A 20,752-nucleotide genomic window follows, 5' to 3' on the forward strand; every position below is an offset into this window, starting at 1 on the left:
AGTGTTTGTACCACAGGCTCTGGACTGAGCTAGGAGCCACCAGAAACAAGCCAAAAACCAGGCAGGCAAGGGAAAACATCACCAGTGCCCTGTGCCTCCTTCAGATACAGAGAATGAATCGTTCACGGAAAGCATCAATCCCCATGAAGCCATTCTTCCACATCCCTCTTTCCTATAGGGAAAGTTGAGAAGCTGAGCCATAACTAGAAACAACTAACCATTCACCTTTATCCTGTCTGATTTTACTAACTTTTTATGATTTTTCAGAGCCTAAGCCACAGCAAATTTTTATCACAACACAGACAGAAAGGTAACAGAGCAAATTTCATTCTGCACCCTTTTCCAGCAAGTACAGCACCAGTTGTAAAGCACCTCCAGTTCCCTTCTGTCTCTGAGATACCCCACAGGGAAGGCAGCCCACTGTGAGCCACTGGCAAGTAACTTCCAACTCAAGCAAAGTGCAGCACAGGGGAACCTTTCAAACCATGTCACTCAATGAATTTTAGAAATAATGGATGCTTGAGTTGTATGAGGACTGTGACTCTAAGTGGACAGTGATGCAGCTGAAGATACTTGCTCTTTCCATATGGTCCCAACAACATGGTCAGGCTGAAATCAGCAGCCTCAAAAACCACTGAACATACTCCTCAATCTCAAAAACCTGCCTGCTATCAAGCACTCCTGAGGAGGGTTAGCCAAAGAACCTGAATGTTATGTAATGGGATGGGTCCCTTGAAACTAAAGCAGACTGAGTCAAACTCAAGTAGGGGACAAAGAGAGCTCTACAAAGGGGAGGCAATGTACCTTTCCATGTCATCCAGGGGTTCAGGGAAAGAACAGGGCTAAGCTCCACTCTGCCCCGTTTCAGAGGGCATAGCTTGAAAGTACTCTAAACCCCACTGCTCATTCTTGGTCATCCTCACAAGCACTTGTTTTGTGCCTGTTGTTGGTGAGTAATATTTTCCACAGAGGCAGCAAGTGAGCAAAAGCAGCACACCAGAAGCCACCCGAGCTCACCGTCATGCTTTGTCACACACTGGTTGCATTGGTTCCTCTCCACCAAACCCCATCAGAGCTTTTAAGGTCTAATCTCATCATGAGCCTAAGGGGCAGAAAAGCACACTCCATTGTCCCACTCATCACCCTTCCCAGAAGGTATCTGCTTAAAACAGGCACTTCTTCCTTCACCCATCTTCCAGTCTCCAGAAGTCATCTAATGCAACCAGTCAAGGTGAAGCAGCATGTCAGAAGCCACAAAAAGAGATGACTGGGGACAACACAGGGACTGGAGTCTTCTGAGTGCACTAAAAGCATCTGTCAAGTGATGCCAGTTAACCTCAAAGACAAACAACCTACTGAGACCCTCAGTTTCTCAATCCAAGTCTTTAGAGAGCTCAGCTGGCCTCAACAACTTCCCAACACACCATGACAACATTTCCGATTGGAACTTACAGCCTGATTTTCCTACTTTCAGGCCAGATGCCCTTGCTTAAGCAAGTACCTCAAATATGGCAAGTCCACATCTCACAGATGAAATAAGGCAGCCTTAAAGGAAGGGGCACTCAATACAGAAAAGATACTTCCCAAGAGGAAAAAGGAAAAAAAAAGAAAAAAAAAAAAAAAAGAAGTAACTTTTGCCTCAAACATACCAGACACAAGGGACAAATTAAAAAGGGAAACCATAAAATGCTTGCCCAGCTCCTTTTTTTAATCCTTACATCTGCTGCTTTACAGTAAAGTTCCATCTACTGTGTATAATTAGATGTATGTTCCATGATTCTATTCCATATAGATTTGAGACTTATCTGTATATTTTTTAACCCCAAAGAAGTTTGAACTGGACCAGAAGCTGCAGTCAGAGCACTGCCTCACTCAAAGTTCTCAGAGGTGCTGCAATGTCAATGGATTAAAGTTTCAGCCCATGGTCTGCAGACTCGTGCAAGGCAAGAGGAACACACCAGCTTATTGCTGCCCACCTTAAGCTCCAGGAGCATTTAAAGGCTACACAGCATCTCTTGACTACTCTCCAGATCCCACATTCAGGACCACGTTACACCACACTGAGCTCAGGGCAAACAAAGCCCAGAAGGTACCCCAGAACAGCCCTGTGCTCATCCTGGCCCAACTGGAAAGCACAAAACAGCCTTTTTGTTGTTTGCTAGGAAAAGATGTAGCTTGCTTGGGTCTTCTTCATTGGTTAAAGGGTTATTTCCTTGCAGCTGGGAAACCAGACAGAGATATAGAAGGTCACCATTTCCAGTGTCAAAAATCCAGCAGGCCAAAGAGATAGTGGTACTGACCTTAAGAAACTCCAAGAGCAGCAGGTCCAGGAGATGAACATGACCCCAATATCCAAGAGCCAGACAATATCATAAGGGGGGGGAAAGGGATAGGGAGACCAGGCCATGGGGAAGCTCTCAATTTGCAATCACTGCTCCACGCTAATTGCTTTGGCATAAAGGAGATCTCAATCTCATGCCCCCCACTTTGTAAGCAAGCACATAAAATGTGCACAAAGATGGAAGGAAACTGTTTCCACATACAAGGGAAGGACCAACCACTCCATGCTTTACTGGGGCAGGGAAAAGAGCATTGCTACTGCAAAACACCCAAATGTACATCCCATTCTGCTTAGGACCAATGCTGTGGGCACTCCTGGGAGAAGTTGATCTGCCAGCATCTCCACCAACCATGAGGAAAATCAAGAAGATAAGCAATGCTAGACATCCACCAGCCGAGCTAAGAGGATGAAGCATTTCTCTGGAAACAATTGGGTTCTCTAATAACAGGGCTGCAGCAGCGGCGTGAAAGGGAGGGAGGAGGAGCAGGCGGGGAGAAAGGGACTAGCTGGATATTTATCCCATCCTCATCTTTGTGTTATCAGTACCCTGGTATCAGCATTGTTCAAAATGGCTGCTTAGATGGTTGCCAGCAGCAACAACAGAATCGGTCCATCTGCTGGCATTCTCCTTAATCTATCTCAAACACTCGTCTTCTTTTTAAATGCACGCAGGGGAAAGAAGGGGGGAAAAAAAAGTCTGCCTTGTACAAAGAAACAGAATCCTCCTATAACAGAGCCTTTTAACTAGATTTTATGCCACCCCTGTTTCCAGGACACACAGACAAAAGTTAATTTTCCGATAAAAGAACCAGTGTAAGGTGCTTTTTTGTTATGAGATCAGAAAGCAAATGGAATTTGAATTGTCTGCAGTGGCATGTATCTGACAAAGATTAATTTAAACAGATATTGTCTCTGAAACCAAAGTCCATTGAGCGGCTTCACAGCCTATCAACCATGCGAAAGCAGCTCCTTAGCAGCACTGCTGACTCCACCACTTTCTTTAAAAATGGCTTAACCTATTTCTTGTAAGATAAAAGGTCATATATAGTTCTATTTTACAAACCCATAATAGCCAAAGCCACACCAAGCGAGGACAATCGGGAGAAAATAATAACGGGGGGGGATTTCCTCCCCCTTCACAGACAGATGCTTGACACTTGCTGGGTATTTTTCAAAGCACGCCGGTAGTGAGCGGCTGCAGCACCGACGAAATGTTTTGACACCCTCAGAATAGAATAAAAACCACGGGGCCTCTGCAGGTCTCTGGTGCAGGATGCAGGAGCCCACCCCGGGGTGGAGATGCTGCAGCAGGACAGCCCAGCTCCAAGGGCACGGGATATTTCCTCCGCTGGGATGTAAAGCCACAAGGCTGCAGGCACAAGCACAGGGGATCCAGCTCCATTGCTCACTGGGCCAAGCAGGCAGGGGCAGGCAGGAGGAAAGACCCACTGCTCCCTGGGTGCTCACCCACCCCCAGCCCCTCTCTGAGCACTGGGGTATTATTTCTCCTTTTAATCACAAGAAACAGATCTGTGCATGCCATCAGCGAGCTGTGCGGATGGAGACAGCTGCTCAGACTTCAATGGGACACACACACACACAGAGGGGGAAAAAAGCTGCAGAAATCCAAATCCTGCAATTTCTTCCCTTTTTATTTCCAGTTTATACGGAGCACCGCAGGGAAAACGCTACCAGACAGTTTCAGAGCATTTGATATAGCAACGACCCAGCTTTGGGAAAAGAACGAAGGAGAAGCAAAATAAAAGATGACAGCCAAAAGCACTTTTAATATAGTTTCAGTACTTTCAAGAGAAAGCTTCTGTACACAGAGCAGCCAATGAACTGTTACCAAAATAAACACAACTGGCTTTAAAAAAAAATTAAAAATATCTCTCTGATGATAAAGAAAATCAAAAGAGATGAGAATTAGTGAGTGAGACAGAAAATGCATTTATTTTTCATCCTCCAGACACACTTCTTTTAATTTGGCATCCAAAGCCACTGTAGTTCATTAATGGAAATTTTATTTATCTCGGGAACCATTTGTTGCTTTGCCATTCCTTTGACAGGGCACTCATCTTCATCAAGACAACCACACAACAGCACAAAGTATCTCCTACCACCCCAGACTTTAAACACCACACAGCAGCAGTACCAAGGAATGACTGTTGTGACTGGTGTCCCAAAGCAGTCACCCGCATGCTGGTATCAAAGGACAGAGGCCAGGGTTCCTGGTCAGCATCCAGAACAGGGGCACAGCCTGCCCTGACCTTGCCAAGGTCCCAGACACCGAGCCTCCAGCGTTCCCACGGGGAATCCTCCCCGCTCCAGCAGCTGGGGGACACGGGCACCGTCTCTCCAGGTGCAAGGACAGCAGCCAGGCAGATACCACGCTGCATCCTGCTGAGCACAGCTCAATAATGATTAGCAGCCCCGGTCAAACGAGCTGGGTGGCGAAGGTGCAGGCAGCTCATTATGGGCATCAGCGACAAGCAGGGCATGGCAAGGGGGACACAGACCCCCCTGCCCCATTTTAACCCGGGGCGACAGCAGCAGGACATTTGCAAACAACAAGCTGGACGGATATATCCACATGCAACCCTTCCAAGCTGGCATCCCAGCAGATCTGCTTCCTAAGCACATTCATGTCTTTGTTTTTAATGAGAAAGAAAAAAAAGAAAAGAAAAATCCCTGGCAACACGCACCTACAATGCGACAAGTAAAAGCCCAGGGTTTTATTAATTTGTGCATTACTTTAAATGCACCATTTTACAAGGACTAACCCCAATCCTGCACAAAATCCTAAGCCATAAGCTTGAGACAAAAAAGCAAATGCTCTTAAAACGCAGCGCTAGAAAATCCATTTTGAGAGAAATGTGGTGGTGTCGTGCACAGGTGAATCCTCAGCATTTAATAAAACACACCCACAGCACCAACCAAGTGGAAGCTATTCATAGTTAAACATCAGGATTAAAAGAAAAGAAAAAAAGCCTTTGAAAAATTGAATTTTACTTCTGGGACATTTTACTGTTAAACCATGAAGATGCTTTCCTCCCCACCATCCCCCAAGAAGGGGTTTTGAAGGACCTGTATCTCTCTATGAGATGTTATCAGGACCTTTCCCAACTCCTGTTGCAAAGGCACAAAAGAACTTGGGGGTCAAGCCCATATATCGACCTGTGAATACAGGTGAAAAATGAAATGGGCTCAGCACATCTTTCCTGAGTGTGGAGGACAGAATCCCCAGGGCCTTGACAGCTCTGTGGGCAGACAGGGAGAGCTCCCTACCGCCATCCCACATCCTGGCTCCAGATGCTAGAATTGTCCTATTGAACTTATTAGCACAGCCAAGGTTTGGTGTCTTTGAGTTTTTGTTTTCATCAGAAAACAGATCAATTTCTATTGATGCTGATGCCAGAGAAAGCAAAGGCTCAGCAGAGGCAGGAACCAGTTACCCAGAGGAGTCTCTTTCCTCCCTTCCTCTCATCCCCAGAAAACCAGGACTATGACAATTCCACGACACAACCTGTTCAGGACAGCATCAGACATACAGTAGGACATGCCACAAGTTCATTTTTAACACCCTCTAGACATTCCACACCTCCAGCTCCTTGCAAAACAAAGTCATCGGCAGCAGCCACAGATGGAGAGATTGATGGAGAAGCACAGGTTCAACCATCACCTGACTCCTGCCAAGCAAAGCCAGGAGGCCATTCCAGTGCCAGGTGTCCTCCACTGCCTCACCAGCAGAAACAAGCCCTGAAAAGCAAAGGCTCCTTCCCCACCACCTCACACAGGATGCTACACGAGTTCAGCTCTTCAGAGCAGCCAGAGGAACAAAGTCGAAGCCTCACACCACTGGGAGAAACAGCACAACCCCCTTGGCCCCAGAAGAAAATCCACTCACTTCAAGCACAAAGTAGCACCAAGCCTTAGCCTCACACTGAAAATCCCCAGGCCTGGCCACCTTGAGAGGGTAAAGAGATGCTGCTGCTCCCCAAAAAAACCATGCTCAGCTCCTCACCCACATGAGCTACTCAAGAGCATGCAGGGTAAAAACAACATCACTACTAAACACAAAGCTGTCCATGTCACCTAAATGCAAAATCCCTGAAAAATAAATACAAGCACAAGGTTAGCCATGCTGTCCATCTGAGCTAACCCCAGTGAGGAGCAGGTCTCCCATTGGGAAAGGGGAGCAGGACATAACCCCAGCTCCACCAAGGATCCCATCTCCCCCATGGCCCAGGTCCTCCTCCAGGGTGAGGTTCCAATATATGCCAAGGAAATACAAAAGCACACAAACTCTTCCACCCTAATACTACCAAGATTACTTTTTTTAAACTTTTTTCTTCTCAAAGAAAATTTAAAGCTGACACACCACAAGACAATTCACAGCTGAATGTGACTCTACTGAGTTATCAGATAGACAAGCTCATTTAAGTTTTCCAAAAGTCCTATCTGAGGTTTGAGGGACTAATCATAAAACATCTAACATCAAAGCAAGCGTCAAATAACAGCAAAGCACATTCCCTCACACAAAGCTTCAAAAACAAAGCAAGCAGGCACATGTGGTTTATGTTATTGCAGTTTTAGCACAGTTAAATATTTCCTAAAATATTCTCTCTAGATGTGAGCAAAATTAAAATCTGCTGTGAATGACACGCAACTTGGAAGCTGAAGACTAAGCTTTATAAAGCACAGGTGAGCTGAGAACAAACTCCTATTGCCAGCTCAAGCCAGAAACTAGTACTCATACTCTGAAAAATGTTTCAAGCCTATTTATTCTTAAAGCCAACACTAAATATTTTATTTCTTGTGCTTTATTTTTCAGGTCTCTGGCCTCTAAGTTAGTATCATTTAATTAACCACCTAGTTCAAAAGACATCCCAGCCTCAGAGGATCTGTTTATACTCTCTGAAATAGACTCAAAAGCCAATAAATAAATCTGCTTAAAATACAAAGTTAAAATTCCAGCTGTCATCCCAGCTCTCCCCGCACTACCAGCAAGAAACTCTGGTGGTTTTCATCATCTTCTTTTTCAGTTTCTGTAATACAGTCCAGAACAGGCTCAAGAAATATCTCACCTATGACGGAGCAGCAATAAACAGACTGCAAGTTCTAATGGCTAATAATACTTTGTTTTAATTATGTATGTTAAGAAAAAGATAATTAGAAACCTAAAGAGTTTAATGTATATTTAAAATGTACAAGAGTTTCCATCATGATAGGGCTAATGAACCTCTGCCAGCTCCTTTTATGTGGTTTAAGTATTTTAATACATAGGGTAGGATCAAGTAATCTACCTGTAAAGAAAAACAAAGTAAAAATTAATTAGCAAATTGGATACATGTTGTACAGCCACAACATACCCCATACAACCACAAGTACCCCACACAAAAACTAAAAGGATGCCGAAAAATTAAACTCCCTTAGCAGCACACAGACACTGGACACTGGGATTTAACCTGAAAAAACCTTTCACATCCCATGGCGTTCCTTCCAAACCTGCTCCTGCCGGATACAGCTTTAAACCCAGACTCAGGAGGAGACCAATCTTTACACAAAACAAAAGCAACCACAATTTGCCCTAGAGAGCCCCATCAAAGTGTTTTGCCCAAAATAAACAGCTCTATAAAGCAACACACTACTGGATATAAATTTAGACTCTGCTCCGTACCACGTCACAGGGGCAGGAAACCAAACGCTTGCCTAAAAGTGAGCATTTTTAGGGGACAAGAAAAAAAGAAGCTTAAAACCTAAAAATAGTTTGGAAAAAAAAGCTAGAAGTGGTTTCAACCACATTGGAACTCTTCGGTATTTTTACCTCTGAAGCTACGGTTCAACAGGCATCATTACAAATATAGACCAACACAAGCTGAAAATTGTATTTAGTATTCAATTGTACTGAAGTGTAATAAAAAGCTTCCAAATCTCAACTCCTCCAATTAAAATGCATTTACAGATATCATTTACAGGTATCAGGTCTTGCTTAACCTCTGTCCAGTCAGAAGGCTGTTGAAGCAGGGTTAGAAAATCCTCAGCACCTCCACGTCCAGCATAGACACCGGACTAGGAAACATGGAAAGGTACTCATGACTGACCTGCAAAGCATCAGATAAAATATCCAGAATTAATTGCAGGTTTGAAAGAAACAAACTACCTCCAAGTGTTTACAAAGCCAGGGCATTTTAAAGCCCTGCTTCATTGTTATTCTAACAGCAAAAGTAAATTCTGCCTATGTACTTATGGCTGGACCGCATACCTTCCCATCGGGGCACAAAGCCTTATCTGTGGGTAAGGAGCACATACCGTGTAGGTTCCTAAGTGGCTGGTAACAATCCAAAGAACAACACAAAGCTTCCTCCCGTAAGTAATTGTAAAACCAATGAAAAAGGAGAATTCCCCCCTAAAATTACCCAGGACACTTGCCCACCCATCAGCATCTGAGCCGACTCAAGGGCAAACCATATTATTCCATACTGGGGAGCGCAGGCGAGAAACATGAATTTGTTCTGCCAGATTACAGCTTACTGTCAAAATCCACCAAAGGTCTTTTCTCTCTCCAAAAACCCAAGAGATAATAGTGTAAAAACTTTTGTTCATAAATATTTATGCAAGTGAACTTGTTAAAAATTAACCGCTGTCGTTAAAGGTTTTGTATCCTTTAGGATTCCCGGCATGCAGTGCAGTTGCATGCTTTATATTAAGCCTGGCATTTCTGCATTCCTTTCCTGCATGCTTTTGTCATTTGTCTAAAAATTAAAAGAAAAAAAACCCACACACCACACACACACAAAGACGGGATCTGTACACATAATAATAAAGCAGTTTTTAAGAAGACAAAGATGCCTGTGTTCAACATCCAAGATCTTTCTTTGAGCAGGGGGAAAAAAAAAAATCAATTTAATGACTCCAGTGAGATCAGGGTTTAAGCCTCGTTTAAGTTTTACTAAGCATGAAGGAATTATTGGTTGATAATGTGGCATATATGTTTCTTTCAGACCTGCCAGCTTTGTAAGCACGAAGGAGCCAGAGCCTGAAGCACTTTGTGCCCATGAGCACAACCCTCACCCCTCCGCACCATCCTCCACTGCCAGAAGGTCATTCCTCCTGGATTTTGTCTTTCAGTTTTTCAAAAGGATTTTTCCAACCACACAGAGAAGGAATTTCACATCTGTACTATCCCTATTTTTTCACAGGTCTGAGTCAGAAACACAACTGTATAAACATCTGATCTTTATTAACAGCAAATCTCAACTGTGCAAAGCTCAGGTCATGGCGCCGGGAGCCGGTGGTGTCCGTTAAAAGGATCCTTAGAGGGGAACAGTAGTTTTGATTTAGAGCTGGAGAGCATCAAGGAAGCCAGGGCTGGAGTTTTATTTTTTTCCAAGACATAATGGTTCCCAAGTTCCTATCTTAATTGCAAACACACACACGCAGCCACAAAGTGTTTGTGTCTCTGGTGGCTGGAGCTCTTCCACCTCACCTTCCAGAGGCATCCACAGGATGGATGTGGAAAGTTGGCGGAGGACATCTCAGCTTTGCCTCCTGTCTATAAACACACAGCCCTTCATGGCCTTTTGTTTGATGTAAATTTTCCTCCTCCAGCTCAGGGCTGCAAGGCACTGCTGTGACGTGGCTGCTCCCGGGACAAAAACAGAGGTGTCTGACCCCACACCACCCACCCACTGCCGTGTGAAGAGGAGCCACACTACAGCCAAGACCTAAATTTTCTGCCCCCAGCTCCAAAAGCAAATTCCCACAGCGAGCATCCCGCACGCCCCTTTCAAGCTGTGAAAACAGGAGATAAATCACCCACCGACTTTGCGGCGAGCACTTCCAGAACGTGCTGCTTCATCTGAAAAGCTGACAGCTCAGAGGACAATGAGCTTGAGCTCTGGTTTCAAAGCTGGGGAGATGGTTTAGACTTGTCAGGGGGGACATGAAACACCAGAGCCAGGACCATCCTCTCTCTGTTCTCTGTCTTGCCCAGAGCAGCAGCAGGAAGTGCAGGGAGACAGGGCAGATGGGATGCTGGATACCAGCACTGGACATCATTCTGGGATGGGACCGTTCTGCTTCGTGTCCTGCATGCACCTGACCCCAGTGCTCACCCAGATCCTTCAAAAAACTGGATAAAGGCTCATCAAAGCTATGCTCCAAAAACAAATAAATTTAGAAACTCATTTTAAAAGAAAATTCCTTTGTACTGAATGAATCCTGGGTTTAGGCAACCATCACCTCTGTCTCCCACTCCCACACCAGCTCACTGCATCCACACCTTGGTGGGCAGGTCATTAAAACATCACCCTCAGCAAGCTATTATCTTCCCTCCCCCTTAATGTTAAAGTTCCTGAAGAGCTACTCCTCTCCTTCTAAAAAAATAATTTGGTTTTGAGTTTCACAGTATTTTAAACAGAATAATTAATCATCTTAACGCAGCCCTTACAAAATATTAATTCACGCCAAAAAAAAAAAGGCTATAATCATATCCTCAGAGAAAAACCTTTTGTGCTTCAGGAATTTTCACTGCATGTCCTCCGAGGTGGGAGGAGAATTCTTCTGCTGCCTCCTATTCTCACATCTCAAATGGAAAATGTTTTGATAATGCTCTTCTGAATGTAAACTGTACCAAATGGGATTTTTATTATTTTTTTAAGCAGCTTTTTTTTCCCCAAAAGGAAGAACGGCTCTTTAAATAAACAGAGCGAACTACCCATTCCTTACAACAAAAACCACCCTCCCTTCACTCATTCACGCCATACCCTGGCACAAAATGAATTTACATTTCGCATTTGCAAAACAAATTCTCGCCTAATGTCATTTTAATAGGAACGCGCATTTCAATCCCTTCCAATAACAACGAGGAGCGGCTTATTCTATGTAAAACACCCCAATTTGTTTCTCTTTAAATATATGCGGATTTCAGACGGGGACAGGGACTAGAAGGACAGGAGAAGAGGAACATTTCCTCTCCGGCAATCCCCCTCCACCAGCGCACACAAAAGCCACCTGCCCATGGAGAGAAAACACGATGCCATTATTCCCACCATCATTCCCACGGCCCCTTGGACACCGAACGGGCGTGAGAAGGCCGTGCGCACCCGTCCCCGACACGCGCATCACGCCAGGTCACCGCTGGTACCCGCGGGTCCACCCAGCTCGTCACCCCCCGCGCTCCCTTCGCTCCCCCGAGCCCGCCCCGCTGGACCTGCCCGTGCAGGGGCTGGGAAGAGGAAAGCGGGGGCTGATGCCACCCCTAAAGATGTTCCAAGCAGGGAAAGCCCCCGATGGAGAGGACAAAGAGGAACGCTCGGAGCTGTTGGAGAGATGCATTATGTTTATAAGCCCATCTACCGATGGAAAGGACAGGACCCCCGTGGGAGCGCGGGTGGGGGTGCTCAGGGGTGAGAGGGACCGCGGCTGAGGGGTCGGGGAGGGCAGCAGGGCTGTGTGCCCTCCATATAAACCCCCGACGGACACTTTGGTGGGGGGAGAAAGAGGGACGGTCTTTATTTTCCCCCTCGGACTGGACGGACGGGGTCCAAGCTGCGGGCAGCGGCCAGTGACCCCCGGGCAGACGCAGCCCCCGAGGCGCGGGGAGGTCACTCTCGCCCTCCCACCCCCTCAAACCCCAAGCCAGCATCTTCCCGGAGGAGCGCACGGCAGTCCCTGCCCCCGGGGCAGGATTTTCCTGTCAAACCACAACCGCGCCAGACAAAAGGCTTAAGTGCAGGAGGGGATAGGGGGGGTGGGGGACGGGGGAACGGACACAGACGAGCCCCCGGGGGCCCCGTCCCGGCACTCACCGACTTGCAGCACGTTGTCCACCGCACCGGTCTCCAGCAGGCGGATGCCGCGGCGGAAGGGCAGCCCCTCGCCCTGCGGCGCGGCAGGGGCGGCGGGCGGCGGCGGGCCGGCGGCGGGGCTCTCCTCGCCGGCCGGGGCGGGGGCGGCGGCGGCCGAGGGTCCCCCCGCGGCGGCGCTGGCGGGGGAGGCGGCGGCAGCGGCGCGGCCGGGCTGGAAGCTGGAGTACATGCAGATCTGCCGCTCGCTGCGGGGGAAGCTCCAGTAGACGATGCGGCGCTGGACCGGCTCGGGGATGCGCTGGAAGCGGCCCTCCACCCGCTCGAAGGCCCAGCTCCCCGCCACCCGCTTGGCCGCCGCGTCCAGCAGCGATTCGGGCTGCAGCAGGCTGCCGGTCCCGCCGCCCCCGCCGCCGCCCCCCGGCCCCGCCGCCGCCGCCGCCGGCCCCACCGCCCCCGCCGGCCCCGCCGCCGCCGCGGGGCAGCAGCCGGGCAGCGCCGGAGGGGCCCCGCTGGCCCCCGCGCCCGGCCCCGCCGAGCCGGCCCCCGCGGCCCCGGGACGGGGGTGCACGGCCCCGGTGCCCCCCGCCGGACAGGCCCGGGAGCACAAGCGCTTGGGGCCCGGGGCGCCGGCGGGCAGCGGCGGGCGGAGCAGCTCCTCTCCCTCTCCTCCCTCCGCCATGGCTGCGACCGACTGAGCCGGGCGAGGGGAGGAGAGACGCCGAGGAGGAGGAGGAGAGGGCGGGGACCGGGGGGGTGGTCCCGCCGGCCGGGAGCCGGCCCCGCCGGGGCGGGACGCTCCGCAGCCCCCCGCCCGCCCCCGCCGCCCGTCGGGGCGCCGCTGCCTGGGGCACCTGCCCGGCTGCCGCCGCTGTGAGGGCAGGGCCCTGCGCGCCTCCCGGTGTCCTGGCCGTGTCCCCAGGCGGGAGGGGACGCTGTGTCCCCCGTGCCCGGAGAGGAAGGACCCGCGACTGCGGGTCCCCGTGGCGCTGCTGGGTGAGGGGCTGGCGAGGCCGTCCGAGCGCCAGGAGCCTGCCCTGAGCCAGCGGGACAAAGGGACACGGCGGAGCTGGAGGTGGCAGCGCTCCTCCGGCTGCTGCGTGCCCGGCGGTGCCCGGTGCAGGCCCAGTCTGATCCACAGAACAACACCCAGCCTCACCCGTAATTCACCTACGGCTTTACATCAAGTAGCAGAGCAGACAGCAGTGTCCTGCCCTTCCATGGGCACCAGGGCTTGCTTTTTCTTCTAAAGCCCTGTAGTGGAGATGGTCGTCGCACACATCATAGCAGGGTTCTCAGGTACAGGAACCGCCAGGTCCTTTAGTGCACTCAGCCTTTGTGGGAGGAGATAAAGAACAGAGGTACCGCTGGCTTCCAGGAGCTCTCTTGTGCTCTCAGGTGGGATTACATTAAAAGGACATCATTACATTAAATGAACATTTTCAGCACATACTGCCTGAATTGGCACTCCAAAATCTAGGGAGCTGACTCCTCACCAGCCTCTGCTTTCAGACAAGGGGGATGGCAGCGCCCCTGGGACCAGCACAGCATGGGGCTGATGGGGAGAGGGCTGCAGCAACTGAAATCCACTTCTCTGGGCCTCTACACCCTGCCATCACTTTGCTGTTGTGTTCAGCAGGACACCGTTCCAAGATTTTCCCCAGAAATATGTTCCTGGTTTTATGTCCTGTCTAAATTTAAGTGACAAACCTCTGAGGAAGAGCAGAGCTCACAGGTCTCCAAGTTCAGTTTTCTTGCTATTATTCTCAGTGCTTTGAGAATCCAAGACCAATTCCTTCCTATCTGCAGTTCAGTCACATCTAAACCATTACCGGTTACTCCCTTGTTGCAGAGATCTCCTATTTATTCTTACTGACAGTGCAAGAGTACATTTCCTGGAATAACAGGGCGATGCAATTAGGGAACAGGAAATAATTATGCGCCTTTGCTCTGCCACGAGATACCTCCAAGCCCAAGGTCTCCTCCGCAGGACACAGAGGGAAGGAATCAGGTCTCAGGCAGGTGGTGAGAGCAGACAGAGCTACTGCAATGAGAGATCTCCATTTTAGAGAGTAAGCCACAAGCTAATCGATGAAGGTCAGGAAGAGGTTTTCCTTGAAGGCTGAGGTGTTCCTTGCTGCTGTTGGTCTTGTTCAAAGTAATGAGTGCTAGCAGTGGCAGGGACTAGCCTGGGGCAGCAGCTACACGCAGATTTGTTTACGCACAGATTTTCCCCAGGAACCACGTCCCCATTTCTTTAACCCTGAAGGCCATTTTGCTCTCTGTAAGAGTTTGTTGCAACAGGAAGCACTTGCCACAGGAGCACGGCATTTTGCCCATCACCTCTGCTCACTGTTGTGGTGACAGGTCCCGGGGTGACAAAGAAGGGCTTCGTCCACCTCTGCCCCTCCCTGGCTGCACAGAGGGACCTCACAGGACCATCCCAAAGCACCCTCCTAACCCAGGGTGAAGCACACCTTCCTGGCAAAGAGCACTCCAGCAGTCTCAAGCCTTTCCTGATAATGAAAGCTGTGGGCTCTGTGGTGTCACAGAATTTCTGTGTCTCCCTGCAGCTGCCAGGGCTGCTCAGGCGCAGGGTGAGACAGCATGAGAGCTGGGACACAGCACCCCAGCTTGTCTGGTCCCTCTGTCACCAGTCACTGCAGAGCTCACCTAGTGACAACCTTGAGTGTCCTTACTTACGTCGTCCCCTGACAGTGCCAATAAAGAGGATTTTAGACTTCAGACCAAGCAGGGATGTTATTCATTGCCAGTGAGCTGACTTTTCATTGCATAAAACATATAATCCAGACTCAAATCAAAGCAAGGCTGGCGCAGTGGCTGGCCAGCCTGTCTCTGGGGGGTTAGCATGTTATTTCAAAGACAAACCAATTTTTCCTCTTTCTCTTCATTCTGAACATTTGTTGTTCCCCCTTCCTCCCCATCTTTCCCTATGCCTTTCATCACTGCCTTGAATTTTGCAAGGGGGAGAGTTCTCCTCCTCCCAGGGAATGTGGACAGACCTCTTCTCCCTGGGGAAGAATGCAAAATGTCAGCCTCCTGCACAGCCCCTGATGCTGCTCATTCAGAGCCTGGAACCAGGTACATCAATAATTCACTGCACGTTTTCCTGAGCCCAGCCATTTGCTGAGCCTCTACCACTGGCAGCCCAGGTTCCCCTCCTGTTTTCAAGACTGTTTTGTCAGGGTCTGCCCATGCTGCAGCCCACCAACTCCAGCCCTTCTGGCCTGATCACTGGTGTTATCCACCAAGTGCTGTGTCTTGGTTTGAAAAGACAGGTGTCTGCTAAGGAAGGCAGGAACCTCCCTTGAAAAGGAAAAATGTAAATGCCCCCACCCCCCTCCCAATTATTATAGTCTTGAAATCGAGTGGCTCTCAGACAAAGACATTGGGAGTAGGAATAACAGTTCTTTACTAGGAAAATTAACATAAAAATGCAGTAGTACAAAACAAAAAACACTGTCAGAGAACACAGCCTGATACCCTGTTGGTCAGGGTGTTGGTAGCAGTCCTATTATACGGTGGCTGCAGTCCTCCTGGAGTGACAGATGTGGTTCTGTTGAAGCAATGATCCTGTAGAAGAGTGTAGTTTTCCTCTGAAGGTCTGGTGGTGTAGATGGGTCTGAGCTTCCTCTGGGAATCCAGTGGAAGAAAGGCTGCCTGTGGTGTTCCAAATCTCCGATTATATCCGGTCAGGAATGCTTGGCTCTTCCCCCTGGGTGGAGCATCTCACGATGGGATGATGTAATTTTATCAGTCATGCAGTGAGGCTCAATGGCCCTTTAACAGAAGATATCCCCCTGGAGTTATGAGGGATGGGTCATGGAAGAGATAAAGAACACTGCCCTACCTGGTTTTAACAATGGTAATAGAATACATACTTTTGGTTATATCTTGCATTGCAACCCAAGACATGCTGATTTCTTCTGCTGGCTCCAGGCTCAAGTATTTTATTTTGAGTCCCTGGCTAGAAAATTGACTGACCAAAGGGGCTGGATCCCCAGGGACTCTAGACCACAGCCAGGCAGCAATGCAAACCAATATCCTTGGAAATTCTTTAGGTGCCAGCTCAATCAAAAGTCCAGCTTTAAGGTGCAGGTGCTGTGGAGTAAGAAAACTGCTTTCATCTTCCTAGAAATTAAATTCAAGGACTATAAAAAGGAGAAAGGACAAGGGTACTGATGAGATGCCTCTGTGGGCTTCTTGGCTCCTGTGCTTTGTTTTATGACAGTCAAGGTAAGTGATGGCTGGTACCACATCTCAACCCAAGAGGATGTCACCCCCTTAGCTGCTCCCACCTGCACACCTTCATGTAGCTGTTCTCCTCTCTCCCCACCGTGCCCAAACCCCATCCTCAGCAGAAATACTGCCTTTCTCTGGGCATCTTCCCCTCTCTTGGATGCTCCCATGCTGCTTTGACATTGCTTTGGCTCCCAACAGTCAATGCTGTGTCCTCACTAACATGAGTGACACTGCCTGAGCCTTTAGAGAATGACAGCAGTGTTTTGCAAGGCACAGGGAGCACCAGGGAAGTTGTGGTGACAGATGAAGATATACAAGGGCAGAAGCAACTTTATGGCAAATTAACAATGGGAAAGGAGCAGGACAGTAGAGTGCAGGCAGACACCAAACTCCTGCTCCAGCCATCCAGAGCATTTGCTGCTGCAGAGCAGCCAAAGACAGGCTTATCAGCAGCCAAACTCCCTGCTACAGCCTCCGTAGTACCCACTGGAAGTGTGGCTGTTTCTGCCTTTCTTATGTTGCTGATGCTGTTCAGAGCAGAGGCAGAAGGGAAAGGACACAGGGAGTAACTGTAGCTCCCTTGCCCTAATGCATTTGGGAGCAGAGGAATCTATTGGCTGGGATAGTTATTCCTTAGCTCCCCCATAGATCCAATGTCTAGGAAGAGACAGAGGGCATTGTCTTATATTTGGTCTTGCAAGCAAGAGGAGGGACACCTTGATTTGGTTGCCCATGGAGTTTAGCACCATTTTTAGATTTTCCCGTGCCTAGTAAGGTCTCCAACAAAGCATAGACTGGAGTTGGAGCTTTTTGCTGTCAAACTGTTCAAATCCCCTGTGGATTCTCCACTGATTCATTAGCGCTGAGTTATTGCTGTGCTCCTCTTCCAGCAGGGACTCTAATAAAGTGGCTTTTTGCTAGCCAGCCAGTTATTTTATGAAACTTTCCAGAACTGACAAGCTCAAAGGCCTCTTTCAGGTGTGACTGCAATTGTCTGTGTACTCAAAAGAGAAATATAAGGACTGAAAGTACCATCTCCCCTCACCAAGCACAGGCTGAATTCCAAGATCAGGTGTGGGATGGCTGTTCTCACCCTCATGTCGATCCAGTAACAGCTCTACTTGCCTGTGTGCCCCTGTGGTTGCTCAGGCTGGGATGATGCAGACCAGACACCCCCTTGTACCCAGGCAGAGACATCCAGGCTGTTGTTCCCTCTTTCCCCCACACATGACATGACACCTCTGGCTTGCCAGGGCTGCCTTCCCCCAGCCCCTGTAAGATTAGTGAAGTGCTGAGCCTCTATCTTGCCACAGAGATTTCAGCACCCTTCCAGCAAACGCATTTGCTGTGCAGACAGCAATTAAGTACAGAGGAGCTGCTGGGAGAAGACCCTTGGCTTCTAGGAGGAACAGCCACCTCTCCAGCATGGAGTCTAAAAGCGCAGAGTGCTCCAGAAAGTTACTCAGTCCTGCACTGGAGAGATGTCCATCCTGGCCAGGCTGGCTGTCTCGGAGCTGAGCTCAGCAGAAAACAACCCTCTTGGGCCACTGCCTCCCCCTTCCAGACACTGAAGTTCCTTCCCCTTAATTAGAGATGCTAAAATAAATGGGGAATCTTTTTTTCAGGCTACAAGAGTATGAATAAATTATGGTAAAGCAAGGGGTAAACAATGCTTCTGTTAGCCTTTAGTATGGGGTCTGCCCCAGCTTTGGAACACGTGTGGATCACAGGATCCAGCTGGATGGGAAGTTGGAGTCAGGCATTTTGGCAGCTCTACTAAGCTGTGGTTCCTCAGGTGCCGTGAGGGCCATCACTGTCACATCTGCCCTCATCCCAGGCCTCTCTTAGCATCAGGATTTGGGAATCCAGCATCACATCCAACCTGTTTCTGGGACAGGTGTGTGGAGAGACACATGGCAAATCACCCCTCACATGGCAGAAAAGGATTATTTTGATGTCTTGATGTTTTGATGTCCTGCTTTCTCCGCAGGAGGGCAGGAGGGGCACCTGAATCTTAGCAAAGCTCCTACAAACACAAGGACCAGGGCAAGATTCAGTTTCAGCCCTGGGCACCTGCCCTGTGCTGAAAATCAATACATGAGCTAGACTGGTGAGATGTGTCTCTCCCAGAGTGTGGGTTTGACTTTTTCTGTTCACACTAGGCTCTTTCAACTCCTTGATCTAAGCTGTAAATAACAGAACCAGACTGTGCTGGGCAGACAAAGAGAGGAGGTGAAGCCACAGAAAGCACAGAATGCAGGGCTGAGAGCCTTGGTATCCCATGGGGCTGGGGCTCTAGCTCTGCCTCCCCCAAGTCACTCTGGACCCACCAGGAGGGAGGGAAAGAGCTGGGATTCATCTCTCATTGGTCATCAAATGGCCATGGAGTGCCTTGAGGGCTTTTGGAGGAAGGAGAGAGGTTATAGGAAGAAATAAAGGGAAAGGCCAACCTGTATGCAGCTTTGCTCAGAAGTCAGAGAGGCATCTCCACCCTCTGGGGACTGATTTGGGATGACTCTGCTCTCCCTATGCCAGCAGACAGAAGATGGGGCATGCCAAGCAACTGGGCTTTGAAAACCCAGAGATTGGACTCTGTCCTGCTGGGGGCCTCCAGCCCAGCCTGGTCCCATGGTTGATGCTGAAGAGGGAGATGGGAATGAACATGGCCAAAATCTGACTCACTTCTGCAGCCCCTGCATCACTTCCATCAACTCCCCTGCACTGGTGGCCATGCAGGGACCACGAGTCACTGCTGCTGGCTCAGCCCTGCTGCTATTTCTCTGCTCTGTCCCATCTTCTTGGGCAATGCTGCACCAAGATGAATCTGGGTCTCTTCACCAGGGCCATCAGCAAGCTGGCCAAAGCCATGGATGATCTCTCCAGGCCTCATTCCCCAGCTCTAACCCAGGATGGGTTATGGGATGATGCCCATCCCCAGGCAGCAGCAGCCACCCTGGCCCCATAGAAGGCAGAGGGGCCCGGCTGGGCTGGACTTGGGGGGCAGAAATGCAGCCGCCTGCATTTATTTTGCCTAACAACAGTGATCCCTCTGTATATTTTCATTCTGTTTTCCTAGGCTCAGCTGCCTCCTCAATGAAATGTTTCCAAAGCAGCCTGGCTTGGCAGCACGCCAACCCCTGCTGCCAGATGAATGGGCGGAGGAGGAGGGACCCATTCCTCTTCTTGACACAGCATCGCTGCACAAGAGGCCTCTGTTGACATTAGGACTGGCTGTTCCTCCTTTCCCGAGAGGATCTGCCTGGCCCTCGGCAGGAGCAGCACACAGGGCCAAGGCTTCATGTGATGTGAAGCTGCCATCTGTCCTCCTTCAGGGTGGTGGCACGGCCACAGATAACAGGGCACCAAGGAACAGCACTGCTAGAACCTGGAGTCAGCCCTTGTTTCTGGTCCCTGACCCCTCAGCTGAGCCAGCCCCCCAACAGGTGAGGATTCCTTGGAGCTCTCTGGCTCTACTTACACCATCAGTCTCCAAGACACTGGTGATGTAGAGAGCCTGTTTCCTCCCCCAAAACACCTCTCCACCCCACCCAGAGCAAAGCTCTCCCTCAGCATTGCAGGAGTGCAGACATTGACACAGGATTTGCAGAGCTCCAGGTTTCTGGCATCTTTCAGAGCTGACTCCTGTCATAGGACTCCAAGCATGGCACCCCAAATCCTTCAGGTCTTTGGACAATAATATATGGAATAGAATCAGTTTCACTCTAAAGCCTTACTCCTACTCAGTCATGTAGGACTTCACCCAAACAATGTCAAAGTTTTTTCCCACACCTCAATGTCTCTACCCAAAGCAAAATGCCCACCCAAGCTTTCAGGCCCAGGAATTTGTCTACTGGGAGGTAACCAAATGGTAGCTGTTGCACTGGACTACACACCCAGCACCAGATGGGATCCCTCTCTCTGTCATGGCTAATTGCAGCACTGATCATCAGTGAGGGAATGCAAATCCATGTATGCGCCACTCATCACCTGTCACCTCCCTGGCAGGGACACCTTTAGGAGCTGCACAGGGAAAGCATGTGGAATTTAATACAAGTGCTGATAATGCATCAGAAGGTAAAAGAAAGAGACAAAAGTCAACAGCATCCTTCCAGTCTGCACCTCTTCCCCTGACTGTCTCCTCTGACATCTCCTGCTGGTGGCCAGCACCCAGCTGAGGTAAGCCAAGGACCAGAAGCTGGATAAGAGCAGTGCTCAGCAGCACGCCACAGGAGCACAGTCTGCCCCTACCAGCTGTGGCGGGGAGACCACTCTGCCTGGATCTGGTGGAAAAGAGGCCAACCATGCATCGATAAGATGAATTAGTTGTCTCAGCAGCACC

General features: G+C 49.5%; 1 protein-coding gene across 1 annotated transcript in view; it reads right to left on the bottom strand.

The window, feature by feature from the left end:
• The window catches only part of ZSWIM5 (zinc finger SWIM-type containing 5), a 98,115-nt gene extending 85,272 nt beyond the window's left edge, over positions 1-12,843 (bottom strand). Inside the window, exon 1 of the mRNA XM_086902175.1 lies at positions 12,154-12,843. Within this exon, the coding sequence (XP_086758301.1) occupies positions 12,154-12,832 (679 nt within the window). The 5' untranslated portion in view covers positions 12,833-12,843. The remainder of the gene's footprint in view (positions 1-12,153) is intronic.
• Positions 12,844-20,752: the final 7,909 nt, after the last annotated feature.

The sequence above is a fragment of the Cyanistes caeruleus genome, chromosome 9 (assembly GCF_971803275.1).
Source record: "Cyanistes caeruleus chromosome 9, bCyaCae1.hap1.1, whole genome shotgun sequence".
Lineage (NCBI taxonomy): Eukaryota > Metazoa > Chordata > Aves > Passeriformes > Paridae > Cyanistes > Cyanistes caeruleus.